At 44.3% G+C, this 24,662-nt stretch overlaps 1 protein-coding gene across 1 annotated transcript; it reads left to right on the top strand.

Annotated features, from left to right (window-relative positions):
• Positions 1-822: 822 nt before the first annotated feature.
• On the top strand, positions 823-20,410 carry LOC147198107 (protocadherin-17-like). The gene is given in 5 exon segments (XM_086124480.1): positions 823-4,260; positions 4,262-4,310; positions 6,638-6,696; positions 6,851-7,020; positions 17,720-20,410. Coding segments are annotated over 5 exon segments (3,273 nt in total). The 5' UTR covers positions 823-1,837; the 3' UTR covers positions 18,292-20,410.
• Positions 20,411-24,662: the final 4,252 nt, after the last annotated feature.

Genomic DNA, 24,662 nt, shown 5'->3' with positions numbered 1-24,662 from the left:
AGAGCCCTGCTTCAAGAAGTCAACAGTACCACATCATCTGCAAAAAGCAGAGATGCAACACTGAGGCCACCAAACCGCACCCCCTCAATGCCTCGGTAGAAATTCTGTCCATAAAGGTTATGAACAGAATCGGTGACAAAGGGCACCTCGCCTTTTAAAAATGTCTTTTGGTCAAAACCTACTTTGACAGTGTTTTTTTTTTTTTACTTCTACGTGTTTGGATCAAGTGTGAGTACTTTTACCACCTCTGGCTGGTATCAAATAAATAACAACAGGTGAAAGATAAACTCCATGCCCAGAATATTAGGTACACCCGCACAATCATGTGATCCACCGGAAAACCAACGTTTTATTCCCTCAATCAGTCTGTTAGTTGGCTGAACTGCACGCTGTCATACAGAGAAGTGCTTTGAAAAGGGTGGGGGCGGGGAGGGGGGGGGGGATGATTTAACGAGATCCTTTTTAATTTCACATCTTATCCTGACTCTTCACTGGAGTGACCGCATGTAGCGTTCATTGATCCACTCTTAATCCCTCCACCAGTTCACATCAGTGTGTGTTTGGAGCAACATCCACCACGGGCATTTCCCCCTCCCTTTTTTTTGGTGGGGTGGGGGGGGGGGATATTCCATCCCCACTGATACTGCGCGCACATCAGTAAATGAATCACGTAGCACTAGTACAGCCTTTCTTCGAGCCATCCATGTGCTCCACCTTAGACGGCGAGATCTGTCACCGCTCACTCACCGGAGCTGCGAAGGGGAGCACTAAAGTGCGCGCACGTTAAGGCGCGGGGAGTGTGCGGCAAAGAGGAGGGAGGGGAGCAGAACGGAGGAAGAAGAGGATGGGAGCAGCTTTCAACAGTTGAGGAGGAGACGCGACTCATTCTGATTATCTTCAATCATCTCGCACCTTATTTCCCTCTCGCTCGCTCTCTCCGGCTCGCTCTCGTCTTCCTCCGCCGTGCAACAGATAAGCGTGGCGGTTTGATGGATGCAAACAGGAGCGCCTTGGAATCGGACTGGATTACGGGATTAGCGAACTGATTAGTGGACCACGAAAAAAAAAAAGGGAAAGGGGGAAAGAAAAAGTGGCCTTTGTGAGTGTGTTCCTCTGCGAAAGGAGCACACAAAAGGTTGCGCCGGAGGAAGGGGAGGGCGAAGCGAGCGGCTGCAGCCCCGCTCCTTTGCTCCGTGCACTTTACTGGAGGAGACACACACACACACACACACACACACACACAGGCAGGCAGGCAGCCCCCCTATGCAACAGTGTGCCGCACCGGAGACTCAAGTCACAATGCGCCGGCGGTGGTAACGTGGAGCGATGGTGCCTTTTGGAGCTTTGCAGCGTGCAGATGTCGCATGAGGGCAATGCGCCTTTTTTTGGTCTTTGTTTTTTTTTCCTTCTCGTCCTCCTTTTTCTTCTTCCGATTGAAAGGCAAGCGCTAACCTTCACCATGCTTTAACCTTGGACACAGAGGGGAATATTAATACTTTATTCTCATCGATTATTCATTGCGAGAGCCCCGCTGAGAGGGGAAACAAAGCGTTCCAATGTTGAATTTGATCTTTAATTCATGCACGGGGTGTCGTTGGGCGGTCATCTTTGTTTACAGAAAGAGTTCATCATCGCAGAGCGGCATGTGAGAGAGCTAATGGCCATTAAAGGGGGTTCACAAATCGATTTGATATCCAATTAGCTGGGCAGCAGTATGCCATCTTTGGATTTAGTCCTCTAAAGGTTTTGCGGAATAATCAACAGGTTGAAAGTCAAGGGTCTTTTTTTCCTTCTCCTCTTTCTCCTGTGTGCCAGTAACAGATATCCAACTGAAGGGATGCGTCTCTCTGTTCCCATCTTCCTTCTGCTGTGGGTTAAAGCCCTGACATTGAAAAACCTCAGTTATTCTGTCCCGGAGGAGCAAGGACCCGGCACTGTCATCGGTAATATCGCGAAAGACGGCGGTTATGGGACCCTGGAGAGAGGGAAAAAATCCAACTTCAGAGTGTTGGAGAATTCCGCGCCACACCTGGTGGACGTCGACCCGGAGAGTGGACTTATTTTCACCAAACAAAGGATTGACAGGGAGACGTTATGCAGGCGGAACCCAAAGTGCCAGCTCTCCATGGAAGTGTTTGCCAACGACAAGGAAATATGCATGATCAAGATCGACATCCAGGACATCAACGACAACTCGCCCGGTTTCCCCTCCGATCACGTTAACATCGACATCTCTGAGAACGCAGCAGCGGGCACGCGCTTCCCTCTGACTATTGCACATGACTCGGATACCGGGGAGAACGGGATCAAGACTTATCAGGTCACCAGAGATGATTACAATACATTCTCGCTGGATTTAAAAGTAAGAGGCGACGGGACTATTTATCCGGAGCTGGTGGTTCAGAGACCTTTGGATAGGGAAGACCAGAACCATCACACCCTCCTCCTCACCGCCATAGATGGGGGGGAGTATCCCAGATCAGGCTCCATGCAAATCAATGTCAGGGTGACTGATTCGAATGACAATAGCCCCATTTTTGAGAAATCCTCCTATGTGCTGGAACTCCCCGAGAATTCCCCGCCTGGAAAAGTACTCATAGATTTGAACGCCACCGACCATGACGAGGGGAGCAATGGACAGGTGGTTTACTCCTTCACAGGATACGCATCTGAGCGAATACAAGATTTGTTCTCCATCGATCCCAATACTGGAGTCATCAAGGTTCAGGGGGAAATTGACTATGAGGAGAATCCCATCATAGAATTTGATGTGCAGGCCAAGGATCTTGGGCCCAATCCCATACCGGGCCATGCGAAAATTACTGTCAAAGTGCTTGACAAAAATGACAACTCACCAATAATCAGTTTTGTTTCTGTGCGGCAGGGTGCCATCAGCGAGGCGGCACCCTCCGAATCTGTCATCGCGCTTGTCAGAGTGACGGACAAAGATTCCGGCCGAAATGGTCAGCTCCAGTGCCGGGTGCTGGGAAACGTTCCTTTCCGTCTGCAAGAGAACAATGACAATTTTTACACGCTGCTCACCGACAGACCTTTGGATCGGGAGACCAAAGACGAATATAACGTCACGATCGTGGCCCGAGACAATGGCATCCCCTCGTTGAACTACACCAAGTCGTTCACTGTGAAAATCTTGGACGAGAACGACAATGCGCCCCGCTTTACTAAAGTCGTGTACGTGCTGCAGGTGCCCGAGAACAACATCCCGGGCGAGTATCTGGGCTCCGTCCTGGCCCACGACCCGGACGTAGGCCGCAACGGCACAGTAACCTACTCCATTTTGCCGTCACATATCGGCGAAGTGTCTGTTTATACGTACGTTTCTGTTAACCCCACCAATGGAGCCATATATGCGTCGCGCTCTTTTAACTACGAGCAAACAAAATCCTTTGAATTCAAAGTTCAGGCGAAAGACGGAGGCACCCCTCACATGGAGAGCTCTTCCACCGTCAGGGTCAACATCCTTGACGTCAACGACAATCTCCCAGTGATCATTTTACCGCTTCTTCAAAACGACACGGCGGAAATCCCGGTGCCTCGGAACGTGGGCATCGGCTACATCGTGGCTACGGTGAAAGCGGTGGACCACGATCACGGAGAGAGCGGCCACTTGACGTACGAGATCACCGAAGGGAACGATGACCACCTGTTCGACATGGATCCTATAGGCGGCGAAGTCCGGACCACCCACGCCCTGTGGGAAGAGGTCTCGCCCGTGGTTGAGCTGGTGGTAAAGGTAACCGACCACGGCAAGCCGCCCTTATCCGCTGTAGCCAAGCTGGTCATCAAGGCCGACGCGGAAGCAGCAGCAGGTGGCGGGGGCTCCAGCGTGAGCGGCGAGCAGCAGCACTGGGATGTATCCCTGCCCCTCATCGTTACCCTCTGCATTATCTCTGTCATGCTCTTAGCCGTCATGACGGCCATCGCTGTCAAGTCCAAGCATCAAGATAAAGAAAGCGGGAATTATAACTGCCGAATGCCTGAGTACTCCAATCCTCCGGTGGGGAAGGGCAAGAAGAAGCGGATCAACAAGAGTGACATCATGCTGGTGCAGAGTGAGATGGAGGAGAGAGATTCTGCCAGCCGCATGAATGTGGTGAGCAGCCCCTCGCTCATTACTTCGCCCATTTGCTTCGACTACCAGAGCCCCCTGCCGCTCACGCTGCCCAGATCCGAGGTCATGTACCTGAAGACGACCCCGAACAGCCTGACGGTACCCAGGCCGGGTTGCCACTCCAGCTTTTGCCGGAATGAACACAGACACCACGGCAAACAGGATGTCCGTGATACAGGTGAGACACTGTATGCTTCTCTGCTTTGCTGTGCAACTCTGGGAAAATATCTGACATCATTATCGCTTCAGCTTGCTCGCTGAAGGCAAAACACTTTGCAAATGAAGCATGATATGACAGCTTCGCTTTAGTTGGCATTCTACTAATAAGGTTAATGTTTTATCCACATTTGTTCAATTGCAAAGTGCCTGCAGGACACATAATGAGGAAATGCTCTCTCTCTCTCTCTCTCTCTCTCTCCTCTCTCTCCTTCTCCTCTTCTCTCTCTCTCTCTCTCTCTCTCTCTCTCTCTCTCTCTCTCTCTCTCTCTCTCTCTCTCTCTCTCTCTCTCTCTCTCTCTCTCTCTCTCTCTCTCTCTCTCTCTCTGTGTGGGAAAGGCAAACACTGTGAGTCTTGAACAAGGCCACTGTGACCCCCAGCAGATCCTGGGCTGTGGAGAGAAAACAAAAACCCAGCCTGAGATGTTGAAGCGGACAGGTGTTTGAGCAGCTTGTCAGATCGCATTACCCAACCGGTGTGCGCCAGACAGTGAGATGCGCACGGCGTAACCTCGACAATCGCATTTTTTCATCCCAAATATGGGTCAGATCTGCCGGGCCTCATCCAAAGTTGGCACGAGGCGGCCCTATATGGCAGGCTCGTCGAAGCTTCGCCAGCTAACATGCTAATTGGCCAGCGCTTGCTTGTTGCGCTGCCTGGAATTGTGTGTCCGTACACGATGTACATATCTGGGTCACTCTCACATTTGGAGATGGTAGCGCAGATGACAAGGCCTGGCGCTGTCACCAGTCGCTGTGCTACGTGGGTGTGATCAACACAGACACATTATTCTCAAGATGAAGGGAAAAGGGCACTAATGAAAGCACTTTCTATGCCTTGCCAAAGAGGCACATATGGTCACAATGGAGCCCTGTTCTAATCATGTCTCATCTCTGCCAGGTGATGGGAAAAAAACAAAAACAGACCTATTCTATAATAAGATCACGCAAAAAAACAGCAGCTTCCTAGGACCTTGCGCCTGATTCATAACAGAGGCAGTACCAAAGGCAGGACAAGGGTTGTAAATTTTGACAGCTGAAACTCACTTTTCCTGTCCTGTTGCGTTGAAAACAATGTGTACATCCAACAAGTGTTCTCGCATCAAATTCTGGGGATGACTTCAGTCACTGAAGCATTTGATGGCCGGATGCCGTATTGGTGTGTGAAAGCGCACGCAGTTGCTGTAATATCCCGCTTCACTGGGTTCTGTGTAAAAAGCAAAAGCAGCTTAATGTCAAATTTTCTGTTATGGCTCTGGTTGCAGGCTTTCTTACAACTGGCTTATAACTGATAACACCATGTGACACCGTAGATGTCTTCACCACAACGTAGTACTTGCAGAGTAGAAATGGCATCAGGAAAGCCGAAGGTTACGGAGGTTTTTAAAGTGATAGCGCTGCAGCAGCAAAACATTTCAGCATTGAAAAGAAAGTGTTCCTTACCTTCAGTGACTGACGGAGGCATCAAACTAACAATGAGTCAATGAATGATGTAACATTCTATATCTCGGAAGAAAAACCCCATCCAGTGCATTCCGATTTCTTAGGAATTGACGAAGGCAAAACTTACAGAAAAGGAATGAGAGGAACGACTTGAGTTGCTCAGAACTTTACCCTATAAATGTCAGGAGTACTTGACGGAGGCAAAACGCTAAGAAATGAATGACTTGAGTCGCTCATATAGATGGCAGGTGAAATGCTGTTATAGTGGGGGGGGGGGGGGGGGGGGGGGTTATGACTGTTCCGAAATACAAGGTTTCAAAGTTACAAACGGTGCATATTTTTTTTATTGCTTTCAAAGCAAAGCCTTAGTGTCAAATTTGACTGAATTATATTAGTACTGCCGTGTCATAGATTAGTGACAGACGTACCCTATGTTACAATTTACGTGCAGATTCGTTATTGCTGGAACGCAGACGTGACTCAAAAACATTAACGTTTATTCATAAAGAGAAGGAAAAAGAAAGTTCTCAAAAGATTGCACTCTCTGTCCATTGTTGTGTAACAGAGTGGCCAACGCAATCGGGCAGGGGAGGCCGAAGTGAGTGTCGGGACTGAAACTTCACTGACACAACCTCGAAAGCCATTTAGTGTCGTTTCCATAAAACAGCGACCCGGAAAAAAAAAACAAGCAGCCAAATCTCAGCTTGAACAGGCTGTATCAAAGAGGCTTCACAGATCATTTCAATCCACGCCTGTGTCTAATGTCATCAATGAACAGTGTGAAGCGCTTTTGTTTTTTGTTTTTTTCCCCCTGAATAAAAACACAATTTTCATTGTCATTTTCAGACAGAAAACTTCCCCTCCGAGCCCAATTACGCTGGCAGCAGGCAGCCGTTTGTTCAAAGGTAAGAGCTCACACGCGCACACTTCCTGACCGCGTCTTTAGAGCTCCTTCATCCCAGTATCAAGCCCGCCTGGCTATCAAACAGCAGCGCTCACATGGTGAGAATGGCAAGTTAGATGTGTCCTCACCCCCCCCCCCCCCCCTTCCTGCCGCAGCTCTACATTTAAGGATGCAGAACGAGCGAGCCTCCGAGACAGTGGCCATGGTGATAGTGACCAGGCTGATAGTGACCAGGATACTAATCGAGGCTCCCAGTGTGACACGTCTGCCAGGGAGGCCCTCAAGATGAAAGCCACATCAGTTAATGGGCAGCCTTTCGAGCAGGGTGAGTGGACTCTTCCCGACGTTGTCAAGATGCCTCGGCGCTCTCCCGAGGCGCGACATTGTTTATAGTTTATGCGCAGAGACTCGGCCCGGCGTTGAGGTGCGGCTCCACCTGATGTCGGGCGCCGCCGAGGTAGACAAACAGTTAACATGCAGGTGCTAAAGCGCCACGGCTTTTTTATTTATTTATTTATTTTCGTTTTGATTGAGATTGCGGCTGCCGCTGGCTTTACATGGCAGGTGCCTTGAGCCGGTGTCGCAGAGTGCCAGGTAAAAGCGAGCTTTAAAGGGGATACTTTGAAAGGATAAAAGGGTCCGATGTGTGAAGGGGGAATGTTCAAAAATGCCGCATCTGATTTAGGCATCAAACGAACTCATACGCATGGCAAAGTGTTTGTCTGCCTGCGTCTCTTTTGATCAGGCCTCCATTTGAACGCGCTTTCACGCATGCCTTGACTTAACATGACAGCGTGACAGACGCTCACAGGTATTTGTGGCGGCTGTGCTTCCACCTCTCGCCCCTCAAAGTGCTTCTAAGTTATTATTGGTCGGTTTTACAACTAAAAATAGGTATATTAAAGTTTAATTACGACTGAAACGACTGCCAAGAGTGCAATCGCAGATGATTGCCAGGCTGCCGCGACCTACCCGACCTGCTCGGGATTGATATATTTAGCGGGAGTGGAGACAAACAGCAAATATGAGAGCCAAGCCTCGCAGGTGAGATAAAGGCTAACGGTGGGCTCGAGCGAGGAGGTGATGGCTTTCATTTGCTCGTACGAGTCTTAGAGGAGAACGGCTCTGGTCATCAGCTCCCTACACGCTACTTTCCACACCATTTACATTGCTATGAAGTGCTTGGACGTGGCCGGCTCGGGGAGGGCAGGGACAACAACACTCTGTTGGCTGCCAGAGGAAGAGAAAGAAAGAGCGAGGTTGTGAATCCCCCCCGGCCCCCTCCCTCCCTTGTGTGTGTGCACCGTGGGGAATTATGGCAGACCACACTTGTCTCCGTAGGAGGTGTAAATTCAATCACAATTTTTGCAGCACATTTCTTAAATGTGATTCAGTGCAGAGTTCTAAGGCCAATCATACAGAGAGATATTGAAAGAGATGTCTTGCACATTGGCGCCGACTGAATATTTACATGCGCTACAGCGCCGTGCGAGGAATTTCGTGGATCCCGCTGTATAAGTGAGATAAGGTGGCGCATTGCGTTTATTAAAAGAGAGCCGCGATTCTGCGTTTCCTTTTCGCAGGTTGAAAAGGTAAACCTCGATTAGCTAAACGATGCCTAAAGCGTAAGAATTTACTGCGGTTGTCCGGCCAAACTTCAGTCGGTAAACACGATCCGATTTGTTCGAGGTTTGAATCAATTATTCCGGTCGAATGTCATATAAATGGAATTCATTCATCCTTAGGTCAAACGGCAGCCCACCTTCTATTCATTGAATTTTATCAATCGCAGGTATGAGGCAAAATCCTTGCACCGCAAAAAAAATAAAAAAAATAAAAAATCATCACTTTTCAGGAGACCAAACAAAAAGGCATTACTAATGTGTCGTTAAAGAGCGCAAGGCATTTTAAACACTTTTAAGCATATGCACTGACCAATCGTTTAAATTTGTGAAAAATAAAAAAGAACATTTTTGACATGACATGTTTCAGTCCGACACCGATAAAATAATTTACAGCAGAAAAAGACGATGATATTAGACTAGCACACAGGTGTCAAAGTCAAGGCCCGGGGGCCAGATCTGGCCCGCCACATCATTTTATGTGGCCCGCGAAAGCAAATCAGATGCGTCAACCTCCATGATCCTTGCTAAAATTGCACCAAAATTTCAAATGGTCATGTATAATAAATAATGTTGAGATTTTTGTGATAATTTAGTTTCCCTGTTAACACCCACTCAAACAATAATTGAACAAACTACTATAATTGATTTGACTGGTTTCAAAACTGGTAATACATCAATTAGTTGTGTACAAGTAATAATATATAAATATTTATTCAGTTTCACCGTTGTATCGTCGTATCGGCCCACCGAGGGAAGATGCACGGCCCGTGACAAGAATGAGTTTGACACCCCTGGACTAGCATGTCGGGATGGGAATAGAAAAACGGTCCTTTTTGAGAACCGCTTCCCAGTTAACAAGTGCATGTTTGCTTGCTTCACGATTTTGCTTTTGATTCTTCTCACGTCACAAATGAGTAACGATCACACGCAAGAAGTGTATTTTGGTTCTGATCTTTTCCAACTTTTCATCAAGACAGAAATACTCGAAACCATTTCATGTGAAAAGATGAAACTGGGGGCTACGATTGCAACACTTGCAAAGCTCTAAGTTCAACAAAACGGAGAATATCTCCCATGCAGAAATCTGCGCAATGATCGCAGTGATATACATCGTGCGATAAAAAAACATCAAGTCTTAAGGCGCACTAAGAATAGACCAGCCTCAATTCAAAGGAAGTCAGCCGCCACGATTGCTTCTGATGGGCAACTTCAAAATAAAAGCTAGGTAAGGCATGAATATCCAGATACAGTATAACTTGTTTTGCTTTTATTTTGAAGTTGACCCTCATGGCACGTTGCATACCCGATGAAAAATAACATCACCAACTGAGAATGCAAAAGTAATTGGACCGATAAGTAATACTGTGTAGATAATCAAATCAGAATTGCTGAATGCTTCTCTATTCCCATTCTGGTGTGTCATTGTGAAGTTGTCATACTTTTTACAGTCATAAGTGTCATATGCGACTTCACGTGTTGTACGTCTTCCTGCTAAATTCACATTGCAATTTCTTAAACGCTGACACTTGATATCCCATTCACGGCCATTGACGGCATTATATGTCAAAAATACGTTAGGTTCAGTGATTTATGCCGTGTCATTTGTGTGTGTGTGTGTATGAACTGAATTACAAAATGTCCATGTTGTTGATTTAATAAGCATGTCAATCCCCCCCCCCCCCCCCCCAAATGGAGACTTTTTTTGGTTGTTGATTTATTTCTTTTTTACTTGAGGACAAAAAGCTTGCGGGTTAAGAGGCATTGCTTTTCTATCTTTACCTTTACCATTCCTCCAGTCTCCTGGCTGCTTTGATACAGGTAATATATGCACCTGTGAAGCTCCCACTGTCATGCACCCTGAATATTTATTCCTTCTCGCAGACGCCAGATGCAGTGCGGGTATGTTGCTAGGCGTTTTCTCATTCTCTTGATCACAGGCGGCCACATTCTTTGTTTTCCGCCGCTCTGTCCACATTACCCAATCAAATGTAAAAGATGTCCATGCTTGGTTTATTTTCGTGAACATTAAAGTCATGGCACACATTTGTCACTTCATGTTCACTTTTGTTCTTATTTTATTCAGAGATGAACTAAGAATGAACAACAAAAAAAAAAGAAAACAACAACAACAAAAAAACAAAACAAGCCAATGGCAGGAATGAAGGATGAAAGCGTCCTGGCTTCATCCTGACCTTCCTCCTCTACTTGTAATCAGAGATGTGATAAATCTGAGCTATGATTTATGTCGCCAAACACAGTTGATTATTTATTAAAGTACGGCGTGCCCATCACAAAAAATAACAATTAATTTATAAGGGATAAAATATAAACACGTCCCCTCCGATTGTTGGCCAAAAAAAAAGACTTTATGTGGCACGATGACTTAAACAGGGCAAAGCAGAAGAGAACAATGGCAATACCTCTGTGTGATTTCCTGGAGCTTCCAAGCGCGCACACCTCTTCATCAGTATCATCGGCGAGCTTCTCTTCAGTGCTGATGGCTGCCATGGAAATAAGCACAGCATCTTCCTGTATCGCTGATCGTTCAGCTCTCATGTATCCAAAAAAAAAAAAAAAGGAACACCCATCCGATCTCTGTGAAAGAGAAATGGGGAAAGAAATGGCACAGAAGCATAATCAGGCGGTGTGGATGCATCAAAGCCAAGCACTCAAATATCTACAAGGATGGGTTTGCCAAATCAAAGCTATGTTTTAGTCCGTCCTTTTGATGTAAAATGCATTTTGAACTCACATATGTATTTTCTCTTGATCTCAGTCACATTATATGTAATATGGCAGGTGGTGGGGGGCAGGGGGGATCAAAGACTGGTCTTTTTGGTTTCGATGGAGTTAGTTTTGTAACAGAACAGAAAAAAACACAGCTCAGGGTGTCTTCTAAAATTTGGAGGAATGACTCGAAACTGACATTCGTAACCCAAGAGTTCACATTACAGTGGAATCGCCGTTGAACATAATTTGTCCTGTGAAGCGAAGTGAACCAGTCCAAAAAAAAAAAAAAGAAGTACTCAGGTTTTGCAGTAGCACAGTATAATAGTGGTTAATATGTCTAAGGTTACCGGTTCAAATCTCTGCTAAAGCCTTCCGATGTGGATTTTTCATGTTCTCTCTGCATGTATGTTTGGTTAATAGAACAACGTGTGCAATGAATGTGAGTATGAATTATTTTTCTTTTGTCTGTATGGGCCCTTTAACCCTTTCAGGGACAGCGGTGACTACAGTGGACATTTTCTCATGTTATCAGGTTACAGGTTATCATTATTGGTGCATGAAACTGGTTAATTGTCTGGTGACCACTCAAGTCCGGTACTCCACCAAGAGCCAAAAGTCAGCTCGGAGAGGCTTCAGCTCACCTGTACCTTAAATTAGGTGCTCTAGAAAATGAATGGATGGAGTGATAAACAGGAAGAATTGAGAGCTATGATTTTTGAGTGATACCACGATGCAAGTGGTCCAGCGTTTGTTTTCTGTTTGTGGTGCAGAAAAAGTTCAAAATGAACACCAATAAGTGTTCAGACCGGAAAAAAAAGAGAAAAGAAATCTTTTCAGGAGAGACAAACATTTGGCTTGTAGATAATTCTTTTTGAATTCATGTCAGCCTTTCAGGGTGCAGGCTGGGAGCAACTTTGTTGTGCAGGGCAATAATTAACTTCCTGACACGTGTTTTGGATGCGAATTGGGTCGGAAGAAGCAAGAAAACAAAAGCACCTTGTGGCTCAAAATTCCAAAAGAAGACAAAAACAACAGAGGTGATAAAGCAATTGTTCAGGCGATCTGTTGGTGGTGGTGGTGAGCTCGCGGGTGGTGTCTGCACGATTTCTCTATAGTCAAAAATGCCACAAGCAAACGTGATGTGACCTTTTTGACACGTGCATCGACTCAGACAGTTTGGCTCATTTTCACAAAAACTGCAGTTGACTAGAAAGGTCATAAATGCTTAATACTCTGAGAGTGCGTCAAGCTTTTACGTCCTCACACAAAAATACATTGGAAACATACACAAAAATACAGAATAAATACAATTTTATTTTAGTTTTTTTTTTTTCAACACCGCTTATTCCATACAGGGTTGCAAGATGGGGCAGGGGGGTGAATGCCAGAGACTATCCCAGTTGACTTTGGGCGAAAGGCAAACGACACCCTGAACTGGTCGCCAGGGCACATGTAAAAGCGCACAACCATTCACAACCACATTCACAGCGTCACTGAGTGGGAACTGATCCTTCACTGCCCGCACACAATACAGGCGAGTGTACCACGCGACAGTGTTTACAGAAGTTAATATGGTTCAGTGTGTTAGTGGCTCATCTTTCTATCGTCTACTGTCTGCAGATGAGCGGGCGAAGAGGTAGAAATGTTTTGGGGAAACGAGGTGAGGCTTTTTAATCCCGTTTCAGGGAGACGTCTACTAAAGAGGATGTCATGTCACTGCCGTGCGGACTTAACCATCTGCGTGGCTGAATGACTATTCGTGATGTTTTCAATAGCCAGGTCAAGTGGATATTTTACACTTGGCACTTGAATCTATGCTTTGATATCACTTGTCCTGCCTCAAACCCATAGTTTGGTGAAATGTTTTGTACTTTATAAATAATCCACATAAATCGTATTATTTATGTATTTGTGGATTTATGTATTAAATACATATGCCCAAGAGGAGCAAAGAGAATACTTACATTGATTACTGACGGAAAATGAATGAATGAATTTGGAACACGGTATCCATATTATAATTTCAACTGTTTACGAGTGTCAAAACCAATGAGGAAGAAGAAGGTATTTCCACTGTCTATGGACTAAGTCATGCCCCCCCCCCTCCCAAAAAAAAATTGATCAACAAAGCTGGGCTGAAAACGCATAGAAAGGCTTCCATTTGGTCGGGTGATCCTTGTTCACCCACTTCATGCTGCCGCATCGAGGAACACAGTCATAACTCTTGAGCCACAAGATCACTGTCGAGACCATGCCACAGATTCATAGGATGGTTGTACTACCGTGTTCGGAGCTGCCAATAATTCACCGTATCAGTCCGTAAACCGCATGTCCAATCACAATTGAAATTAGCCCTCGATTCAAAAAAGGGGTACCGGAAGGCTTAAAATAGTCTCAACTCAGAAAGACAAAAACGAAAAAAGAGAGCAGTGTTGTTTTCAAAGACGAGCACTTAGAGACCTCTTTTCAAAGGTTCGCAACACCGTTTGCCATACAAACCAATGTCCAAAAGCGACGTTTTTAGTGAAAACGCTGTCTTGTAGGTAGCCCCTGAGGCTCGAGAATTCTGCGTGTTTCCCCGTCCCCGGACCGACAACTACTTGTACTCTCCTGAAAGTGAGCTCGGCACTTGAAGCTGCTTTCTTCCCACATCTCCTGTCACGCACGTGGTTTCTTTTTGTTTGCGGGAGCTTCCCTGGCCAGCATACTGAGGGTAGGAAGTTTCCTTTTGAACAAAAAGAAAACTCTTGCGGAGGCTTCCACATCAGGGTCTCTGTTTCATTCATTATCCTTCAAGTGTCTCATTCATATTTGGAGGAGAGCCTTTGTGAGTAAATGACATAATTTCCAGCAATTAATTAATCATTATTGCCATATTAAAGCAGGCAGGCGAGCAGCAAGAAGAATAACTTTCGTGCTTTCCAGTCGGAATGGGCCGCTTCATTTTTACGTTATGAACCAAAAAAGAAAAAAAAACCCCGTCAACAACAACTGTTATGGAATGCTTGTTTTGGCAAGACATTTGCGCAGACATTTGTAACATGTTGCCTCAAACCACTAATACTTATTGCGCCGCCGTCACATAAATGTTGATTGCGGTGTAATTGCTGCAATAACAAGTGGCTCATTCCCGTGTGCTCGCTTATTTGGTTTGCGCTCACGCACTAGCCGAGTCACGTGTGAGGAATACGCGCAGAGAACGACATTAGATCAGTGTGCTCTTTTGCACCGAGATGCATATTCTTATTCAGTCATCATCTATAGCTTGGTCCTTGTACTTTTCAACTGGAGTCTTTGTGGACATGTTGTCAGTCAATGACGGGGGCCAACACATCGGGACGGACAACAAGTCACATACAAGCCTACAAGCCTGCAATCACCAATTAGCCTGACATGTTTTTGGCCATGGAGAGGAGTCACATGCAAACACTCAAAAGTCTGTTAGGTAGCATCACTTGGGGTGGGGTGGTGGGTGGGGGGCAATATCCACCATTAAATATGAAATTCACGTCGCCAGTTGATGTGTTTTGAAGGTAATTGTTTTCCACTTATTGCTAATTTGCACCCGTAACTATTCAGCTACTGAATTAAATAATTGTTTTTTTTCCCCCTGCATTTCATGTTTCCACACATGCAAATGAGGTCATTTAGTGGCAAGGACGGGTCATTATATACGACAAGTCGAATATGAGGTGAAATGAAAAATGGCCAGAAAATGCAAATAAAGAGCTGATTATGATGCAACAAACTCTTAAAGGGGGGGGGGGGGCTATGCTAATGACTGTGCCACAAATGGTAATGCCAAACTCCAATTTGTCCTTGACTCTCATTTTGAGCGAATTTCAATTGACACAAATGTCTTAAACGCTCCTTTAGAAAATAGCACAACGAGGTAACTGTCATTTTGAAGTACCACTTGACATTGGAAACTCAGAAACACTGAGTGAAAATTTCAGGAAGGTCGCCAAAAATCTGAACTTTCAAACCACCTCTGGAAAAGATGTGACACGAAACGGCTGCATGATGTATTTCTGTTCTTGATGAACAAGGATGATATATATGTAAAATAGATAATAAACCCTTTGGTTCATGATTGTACCACAAATAATTAATTTCAAAATGTCCTTGAGTCCATTCTTTAGATACTCTTGACCAAAGCTGCATCTTCCACTACATTTAATTTTGACATTACCGGTAACTGTGCTGCAAGTGTAAAATGAGAACTATGATTGTAATTTTGAGGTAATCCTGTACAGTGTACAATATTTATTTGTATATATAAACATTTAACGTTTTATGGGTATCACAGTGGTCTAGTGGCTTGAACGTTTGCCTCACAGTTAAGGCCATTCTGTGTCAAGTCTTCTTGAGTGTTTTTTTTTTCCGTCTACTCCAGCTTCCTTGAACATTCTAAAAAAATGCATCTTGGGTTCGTTGAAAACGACGTGTGAATGGGAATAACCTTTCATCTATTGGCAAGTGACAGTACCTCGCCTCCTGCACAAAGTCAGCAGGGAGAAACTCGGGCTCATCTTCGACACTGATGATGTATAAGATACGAATTCGACGGATGGAATATCTTTTTGCACGTGTGACGGTTGTGATGCTCAAATGCGACATGTCGGGCGCATTTTCAATTTGACTTGCATTTTTCCCTCGCCTCACTATTTTACATGTATTCCATCGACATTTTAACAGTGGTGAAATCAATACGCACACTATTAATTCTCTGCTTGATTAAAAATGTTACGACACCCTCTGAGGTTAGGCTAACGATTGCGCCGCAAATGCTAAGTCCAAGCCGTCCTTGAATCTGTTTTAATGAATGAATTGAAATTGACGTCGACACAATATTGAGAGCAAGTCATGCGTGCCAGTCTTTGCTGATGCAACTCACACAGTTTACCGTACTTGTTTTTCTGCTTCTGCATCAGAAAAAAAAGAAAGAAAGAAAAAAAGCTTCCCCTGCACCACAAGCACATTTTCCAGGAAACACCTACGCAGGTTGTGATGGGGAGGGGTGGGGAGTGGGGGTAAAGACCTTCATGAATATTATGAATCACTCTCAACTGTTACATTGACCCGCAGTGGGGGGGGGGGGGGAATAATAATAAATAATAAATATGATGCTCATGTGCTTTGTTTTGTTGCATATCATCATTTTGAGGTGGCACCATGAGGGAGATTGTGGAATGCAAAGTTTTCAAGCTCCAATATTGTACTACTATCCTAAAAAGCAGCAGATTTAATTTGGTAGTTTTCCAATCGTGTCCTGTAATATGTATTTTATGCACACTGTCTTAGGAGACAGTCAAACTCCCCAAATATCAGTGGCAAAAATGACATTCTGCCCACGATCATTGTTTAAAAATTCATGAGGTGGTGTATTTTCGACAATGTTCCGAATGTTTGCGGCGTCTTTGTTAGAAAATCTGCATGTTTTGTTGAAGGAATTTCAAGTCGAGTGTGGCAGTTTGGGCATCTTTAACGTGGCAAAATTCCCCTGACATTCACAATGGTCAGTCGAACTATCTCTCTCTCTACATACAGTATATATATATATCCATCCATCCATTTTCCGAACCGCTTGATCCTCACTAGGGTCGCGGGGGGTGCTGGAGCCTATCCCAGCCGTCATCGGGCAGTAGGCGGGGACACCCTGAATCAGTTGCCAGCCAATCGCAGGGCACACAGAGACGAACAACCATTCACGCCCACACTCACACCTAGGGACAATTTAGAGCGTCCAATCAGCCTGCCATGCATGTTTTTTGGAATGTGGGAGGAAACCGGAGCACCCGGAGAAAACCCACGCAGGCCCGGGGAGAACATGCAAACTCCACACAGGGAGGCCGGAGCTGGAATTGAACCCGGTACCTCTGCACTGTGAAGCCGACGTGCTAACCACTGGACTACCGGGCCGCCCAGTACATATATATATATATATATATATATATATATATATATATATATATATATATATATATATATATATATATATATATATATATATATATATATATACAGTATATATATACACACACACACACACACAACTCAGCCAGGTCTTGCACTGACCACCAATTCCAAGAATAGGAATGTTTTGTTTCCCATGATCATTTTAAAACATTCTCACGAGGCACAAATTCCTTAACGTTCTGAATTTTTCCTCTGCCATTGTTGCAAAACACAGCAGCATCCATTTTATGTACATTTGCGGGTGGGGATGGGGGGATCGGGGGGGGGGGTCAGTGGAAGGCAACATTTCCAGTAAAATTTAGCATTTTCCAGTAAAATTTAGCATTTTGCACTGTTGTTGGAAATTCTGTTTGTGTCACGAAATTTCAAGTCATACATGGTACGTCGATATGTCACTTACTTATTCACTCATCGGATTGACCTGCAATGAGATACATGTCAATGTTTTGTCACATAGTATAATTTCAGGTGGCATAAGGAGACAAAAAATTTCCGACGATTCTGAATTTAGTATCATTTAGACTACTAATGTATACCGGTAATACATATTTGACTCGATATTTTGAGTCTTGATTCTTTTCTTTTTCCCGAACTCTTTTATTATTGATAGTCATCCCTCAACATGTGCCGGTAGTTTTTTCCTTTGGAGCCCGGCGGGACCGAGTAACAAATGTTAAACTGTTTTTGCAGAACAAGACAAATCAGTCCACTGCACCGATGAGTGTCGTGCACTGGGACACTCTGACAGATGCTGGATGCCAAAGTTACGGATCGGAAGCCAAGCGGACAGCGCAGATAATCGCACCAACCTTTTCATCCCCGTGGGAATGGATGCCATGGTGGAGACAGAGATTTATGGCACCATCAGCCGCGGCAGTCGGAAAACCCTCAGCACCTTCGGGAAGGAGCAGCGGGACAGCACCGTCCTGGTGGCCAACGTCAAACCCTACTTGAAGTCGCAGCGTGCGCCATGCCCGCCCCTGCAGGAGAGTCCGCCGGCCCCCGCGAGCCCCGGCAAGAGCGGACCGGCCCTGGACTCGGACGAGCAAGATGTGAAGGAGGAGCGGGAGGGGGGCTCAGACAGCAGTGCCTACGGCCCTCCGGACGGCCAGTGCTCCCCGCTGCACACCGCGGTGGAGGAGCCCTCCTACCTGACCCGCGAGCTCCGCCCCAAGGCGCTGTCCAGCAGCCTCATTCACAGTGCCGTCATCAGCCAGGAGTGCGGCGTGTCGGAGTACGAGCAGCAGGACTCGGGAAACTGACGCGGCGGAACCCTCCTAAGTTTGTGATTGGGGCCGATTTGAGGAGGGGGGGGGGGGGGATTTTGTTTTTGTTTCTTTGGGGTCCAAACATTGTATAACCAAAAATCATCTGCTTTGTGTCTTTCTTTGTTTTTTACTCAGTGACTTGTAAGGATGGGCAATTGAATAATTTCCTTGATCGACGGTGGAAAAAAAAAAAAAACGATCAATCAATCGATTAATTGTTTTTTTTTTGTTGTTTTTTTTTTCTTCTTCTTTTTTTTGTAAGAATCTCTTTCTGAATGTCCGGAACTCCTGTTGCCATGCTTGTGGTGTATTGAACAGAGAATTTGGGCCGTTGGCATTGAAACGGTGACGTCACGGTGTACTTCTTTAGACAGCAAACGGGCGCATCTCAGTGAATCCGAATATTTTCCGAGATGTTCATTAGTTTGTCATCACAGGAGAAAAGTTGATGAAATCCCAGTTCACCCGTGACCCTCATTGGGATAAACAGTACAGATGGATGATTAGAGTTGACGGCTTTCGAAAATCCCCAAATTCAACATCTGAAGAAATGAGAATACAGGATTACATAAGAAACCATTTGTTTTGGCTGTAACGGCCCTCATGGTGAATCCTTGAAATTACTGTCAAAGTCTGATGCCGAAAGTCATATATTCCACCTACTGTACATATTCATTAAACACCCTGGAAATTCAAATGCCTTTTTGGGGCGGGTCTTCACATGTCCCAAAAGTAAAATGTGCTGGACTGTGTGGTTTCTGGTGAAAATGTATCTATTTTATGGGTTCAAACGCACCCAAACGTCACTCAGTAGCATATCCCCAGAGAGTGAGAAAAAAAATCGCCCCCGAAAGCAGTTTCATCGTTTCACCACAAAATTAGGCGTCTACGTCTGTCACAGCGGAGCGGTCTCAAGAAGTCATGCACAAAATTGAAGAGGGAGTGATTAATTTTGGTTCAAAGGAGACATTTTGGTCAAATTCAAGGACAAACTCCTGCTACGGGGGATTCGCCCCAAATGAGCTCCAGTTCGAAGTAAGTCCCTTTTTTTCCCCCAGTGCCAACTAATGCGGTTGTAGCGTGCTGTCAAACTTTTAACGATCATTTTCGAGGATTCACTACAAAAACGGTGACGAAAGTGCCTGTTCATTGCTGATTTTTCCTTCCGTAAATTTAGCGAAATGCGGAATTTATCGTTTTCATGAGCTCTAAGCTATACATTTTAATAAAAAATAAAAAAAATCAACAAATGCAGTGTTTCGCCCCGTGTGTTGTGACTCTGCGTTATATCTGTCTCGCACTTTTTGAATCAACCTACTGAAATGAATCAAGTTTTCCACAAGATTCCACTTCATTGAGATGCGCCTGCAATTCCGTCGGAGTCAACATCCGCCCGCGGCCAAGCCATTTTGCCGCTACAATCAATCGATTCCCACTCGATATGACCTTAACGATCAGTTAATCGATGAATTGATCGCCAGCCAGCCCATCCCCAGTGACTCGTTGTGTTTCGGTGAAAATTGTGTCTTTGACTCTTTGCTGTGAAGGTTTGCGGGCCAATCAGTGCTTACCTGACTTCAAGTGTTTCCATGGTGTACTGTACCTGTCAATTTAGATGTCCGTATTTTACACATTTCAAGCGCCAATTTTGTGTGGCTGTTGGAACAAAATTGCTACTGTTAAGCTATAGAGTCCTGTCTGCTTTTGTAACGGTGAAGCTATCTGTCTCCATTTAGTGTTTGAAAGAGCGTCACTTTGAAAAGTCAAAGGCCCGACCGCATACATATCAGTGGCGTGAACATACAAAAAGTGAAGTGTCTTATGAACTGTAACGGTGGTGCAACAGGGGACGTCCCTTTTCACGAAACCATGCGAGGTTCCGCTGAAACCATTTTTTAAAGAATGTATTTGTAATTTGATCGTCGTCCTCTCTGCTGTTTGTGTGAAAATAAGCTGGGCTTACACGTGAATGTGGGCTACTGTACTGTACTTGTGTATTTTATTAAATTTGTATTACACTGTGTGCATGGAAGGACGTTGTTTTTCAACCAATGATGACTTCCGCAGCTGTCGTGTTCATTTGTGAGAGACATGTTAAAGCAACAGTGTGTGACTTATTTGTTTACTGTATTTGTTTTGTTTTGTTTTTTTAGTTTGGTAAATCATTTGCTCCTGGGCTCCCCCTTCAGGTGCAAAATTTCATCTTGCTTTGACTGTTACTAATTACAAAGCAACAGCGAAAGATGTTGATTTTATGACAATAAAAAAAAAGAAGTAATCAGTAAAAAGAATCGAAAAAATAAAAACAGGAAATAAAAACCATAAGCGCATACAAATAAATCAGCATTGGTGTAAGAGTTTGAAAAAGAATTCGTTAAAGTTCATCGTCTAATCATTTGAGCGGAACCTTTTAGCTTTTCACCCAACCTTTTAACTTAAGTCCGCCGCACACCGAGCGATGTCACCGAAAGCCACTGAACAGTAGCGCAGTGTGCGGGATTTGACAACGGGTTTTTGTGAGTGATCTACGCTCGTCAACCGCTTTTAATGTGAATCTCCAGCTCACGTCACAGATGTACCAGGCAATTAGAAATGCACAAGGGTTCACGAAAAGATCGATCTGTGCCAACAGCCCGTCTCCCTTGTGACCATCTGCTTCTTCCTTGACAATTGCACCATGTTTTTGTGATTTGATTCAAAATGACACATTTTGTCATTTGCATATTGCATGTGGACCCTCAAACCCCGATACGGGGTTGCAGTAATTCATCGTGCTCTATCGCTTCGTGTGCGGTGAAGAGTCGACGACTGTAACTTTGTGCGCTTGGTGTGCGGCAGGTCTCACGAACAATAGGATAGCCAATCCTCAGCTCACAATCAATTGTTGTCGTTTGTGTCCAACAAGTAGCACCAAAAGAGGAAATCCACCACGGAGGTGCTAACTCACATTTAATTGAACATCATTTTCAAACTGCTATTTTAAAGTTGAAATACTGCATAGTGTTGCTTTAACAACACCAAAAAAAAAAAAAAAGATCCTGCAAATGTTCCAATAATAGCAATGCACTATGAAAGCAGGTATGTTTTAGGGGGATTGAACATAGATCCTTGTTGGAGGAGCTCAGCGTGTTTTTTTCCCCCCTCTCCCTTATTTCTTGTCACTGCTCTCTATATTTTTAACTACAAATAAAGAAACATTGCACTGTACATTAGTGCACCCCATCACAAGACGAGTTGACTCACTCTCTGATGCGCCGCGTATATAGCGTCACAAAGCGTTGGCGATGCTAATTCAAAGCCGCAAGAGCTTCAGGCAGTATTTTTTTTTTGCATTATTTATTTTAAACATCTCAAACAGACAAGTGATAGATAGATAGATAGATAGATAGATAGATAGATAGATAGATAGATAGATAGATAGATAGATAGATAGATAGATAGATAGATAGATAGATAGATAGATAGATAGATAGATAGATAGATAGATAGATAGATAGATAACACTCAAGTCTGATGAGACACCCCCCTTTCTCCTACAGAAGAACTCTGAGAGGAGTAAGGATCAAATTACATTTTAATAATCCCTGTGGGGCGTAAAATGGGTCATTTCAGCAGCAAACAACCAAACTCATAATGCTATAAGTGTTAACACTTGTAAATACAAAATGGAGATAATTTGATGATGATGATGATTTGTTCTTTATACATGTTTAACCATAATTAACCTCCAAAGAGCAATATATATATATATATATATATATATACATACACATATATATATATATCATGAGAAACTCGAGAAATACCAAGGGCTCAGAGAGGAGCTGGAGAGAGCCTGGAAGGTAAAGGTGACAGTCGTGCCTGTGGTGGTCGGAGCACTCGGGGCAGTGACCCCCAAACTAGATGAGTGGTTGCAACAGATCCCGGGAACAACATCGGACATCTCAGTCCAGAAATGTGCAGTGCTGGGAACAGCAAGGATACTGCGCAGAACCCTCAAGCTTCCTGGCCTCTGGTAGAGGACCCGAGCTGAATGAGGGACGGACACCACCCGAGGGGGGGTGAGACGAGGAATTATATATATATATATATATATATATATATTTCTAAAAGAAAATGTAAAAGGTATTATTTGAATGTAATTATTGGTCAGTGCTGTTATATGCCCAATGCAAGCCTCACGTTGCTAATCGATGCTGTAACCCCCCCCCCCCCCCACACACACACACAAAACAAAAAATTGGGAAAGACAACCAAATTTGGTGTGCATCAAAACTACAGTGAAAACATAAGATGTTTGACTATGCTCTGAACATGTGATGTTTATAGGTGCGAAAACACGGAAAACAATTGAAGATGATTACCAGTGCAGTAGTTGCAGATGTACAAGAAAAGTCAGAAAAGGCCAAAAAAAAGTGTTTACCATATATTTACTATTTGTATTAGAACCAGGTTGCGCAAAGGGCCCTCAACGTTAAAATGTGTGCATTGTCATTTTTGTGCCGGTGCAATGGTCTAGTTCAGCGTGTTGGTAAATTTGGTAGACATGCTCCGCCATACTACCGGCGCATCTAAAAATTTGGTTACAAATTAGATGAAACTTTAGACTTGCAAAAAGCAGGTCTAATGCGTGGCGTCGGTGGTCAAACGCAATTTTGGTGTGTTTGATTGAGGCGAGGGCAGACATATTGGTGGAAGTCATTCATAAATATGACATCAACTTGGGACAATGCCGCTGAATCATTGTAGAAATTGATTCATTGAAAGCATCATAATTTAAAATATTTTAATCACATCCCCGTAACATTCTTGTCATACCGATGGTGAGGAGATATGTTTTCCTATATGGCCCCACCTATAGCACTGATGAAATTGTGGCCCCCTTCCAGCATTTAAATTGCCCATCCCAGCTCTATAAAGTGAATTTTGAGATTTGTTTCTCAATACATTATATATGTTTGGAGATATTTGCTGAAAATGATGGAGAACAACTGAATGCAATTGTGGCAATATAGCAGGAAACTGGTTTTCTGCATTTAGTTTTCCAGATGTTATTTATTTATGTTTTGCTTAAGTGGTGGGGTTTTTGTTGGTTTGTTTGTTTTTGGGTTTGTTAATGTGAGTCTATGTGTGGGATATATTCCAGCCATGGAGGCGATATTTACCTGGAACAAGGCATAAGTAGCTACATGAAGTAGCATTCGTTCTCCAGGTTGTAGTAGTAACATTTTGATTGATTACTGATCGCTGGTTGGGGCACCATTCTAAAATATTCAGGTGACACGGCCACAGCATTTGAGAGTGGACACAGATTTTTCATGATCTTGACGCCTCCTCTTATACATTTACTGATCTTTTTATTCATTCAAATTGTTCTTCTCTGCGGTGTGTCAAAATTCAGAAAACATTTAGTTTCACTTTCCAGGGACTTAAATGATTAAGTATTTTGATTTACTTTGTGTTGCCTGTGCCCAATGACACCTGTTCAGTGAGACTACTTGCACTTTGAGACGTGTGTGTGTGTGTGTGTGTGTGTGTGTGTGTGTGTGTGTGTGTGTTGTTTCAAGTATTCAGTAAATAAACCAAGAGTTATTGGACATAGAAAAGTTGAAAATAGATGTAAATGGAATTTAACATTTAGCCACTTTAGATACGCGGTGTAAATCCAGCCTCAAATGCAACCTTCAGCAAAATGGAGAATGAAAGAGTGGGCGCATGTGACAAAAGGCCTTGGTCCGCATACATAAAACATTCGGAGCATCCATCCGTTGGTTGATTCCCTTTCTGGAGCTAACCTGCTTTGCAAACGAGGCTGCAAGATTATTCACTCGGAGGACGACAGGGACATAAACATCAGCAGGACTGGAAGGATCCCGCGAGAAAATTCTGGACCAGAACCAATTCATTTGCTCTACAGAGCCTATGAAGAGTGACTAAGTATAAACGCGGCCGCATGTTTACCCAGATGGATTCGGCAAATATAGCAGTGATTTTGACTTTTTAATCTCTAAAAGAACAACAGAGAAACCTCTTGTTTCTCGGCGTAGATTCTGGAGATTTTTGTACCTCCCTTTCAACGGTGAGCACTTTGAGAATGCCTCGCGTGTATTGTGTGCGTGCGTGCGTGTGTGTTTGCGCATAGGCTGGCGGAAAACAGAATCCTGTCATCTACAGAGCGCCGACTCCTAAGTGCGACTCTCGGCTTCCTCCTCGGGTAAAACACATTAATTTGGATTTTGATTTGCATTTGTTTTGCCGCCTTTATTGACACCATTCCAGACCTAGATGTCTCATCTCAGCAGGCAAGCTCTGATGAGCTCATCTGCATAAGTTGAAATAGTCTCCGAGAGGGAGATTGCGTGGGT

Source organism: Hippocampus guttulatus, chromosome 11 (assembly GCF_054856545.1).
Source record: "Hippocampus guttulatus isolate MCC_2025c chromosome 11, RoL_Hgut_1.0, whole genome shotgun sequence".
NCBI lineage: Eukaryota > Metazoa > Chordata > Actinopteri > Syngnathiformes > Syngnathidae > Hippocampus > Hippocampus guttulatus.
Note: the sequence above shows the minus strand (reverse complement) of the source record. Positions and strands in the feature narration are given on the sequence as shown.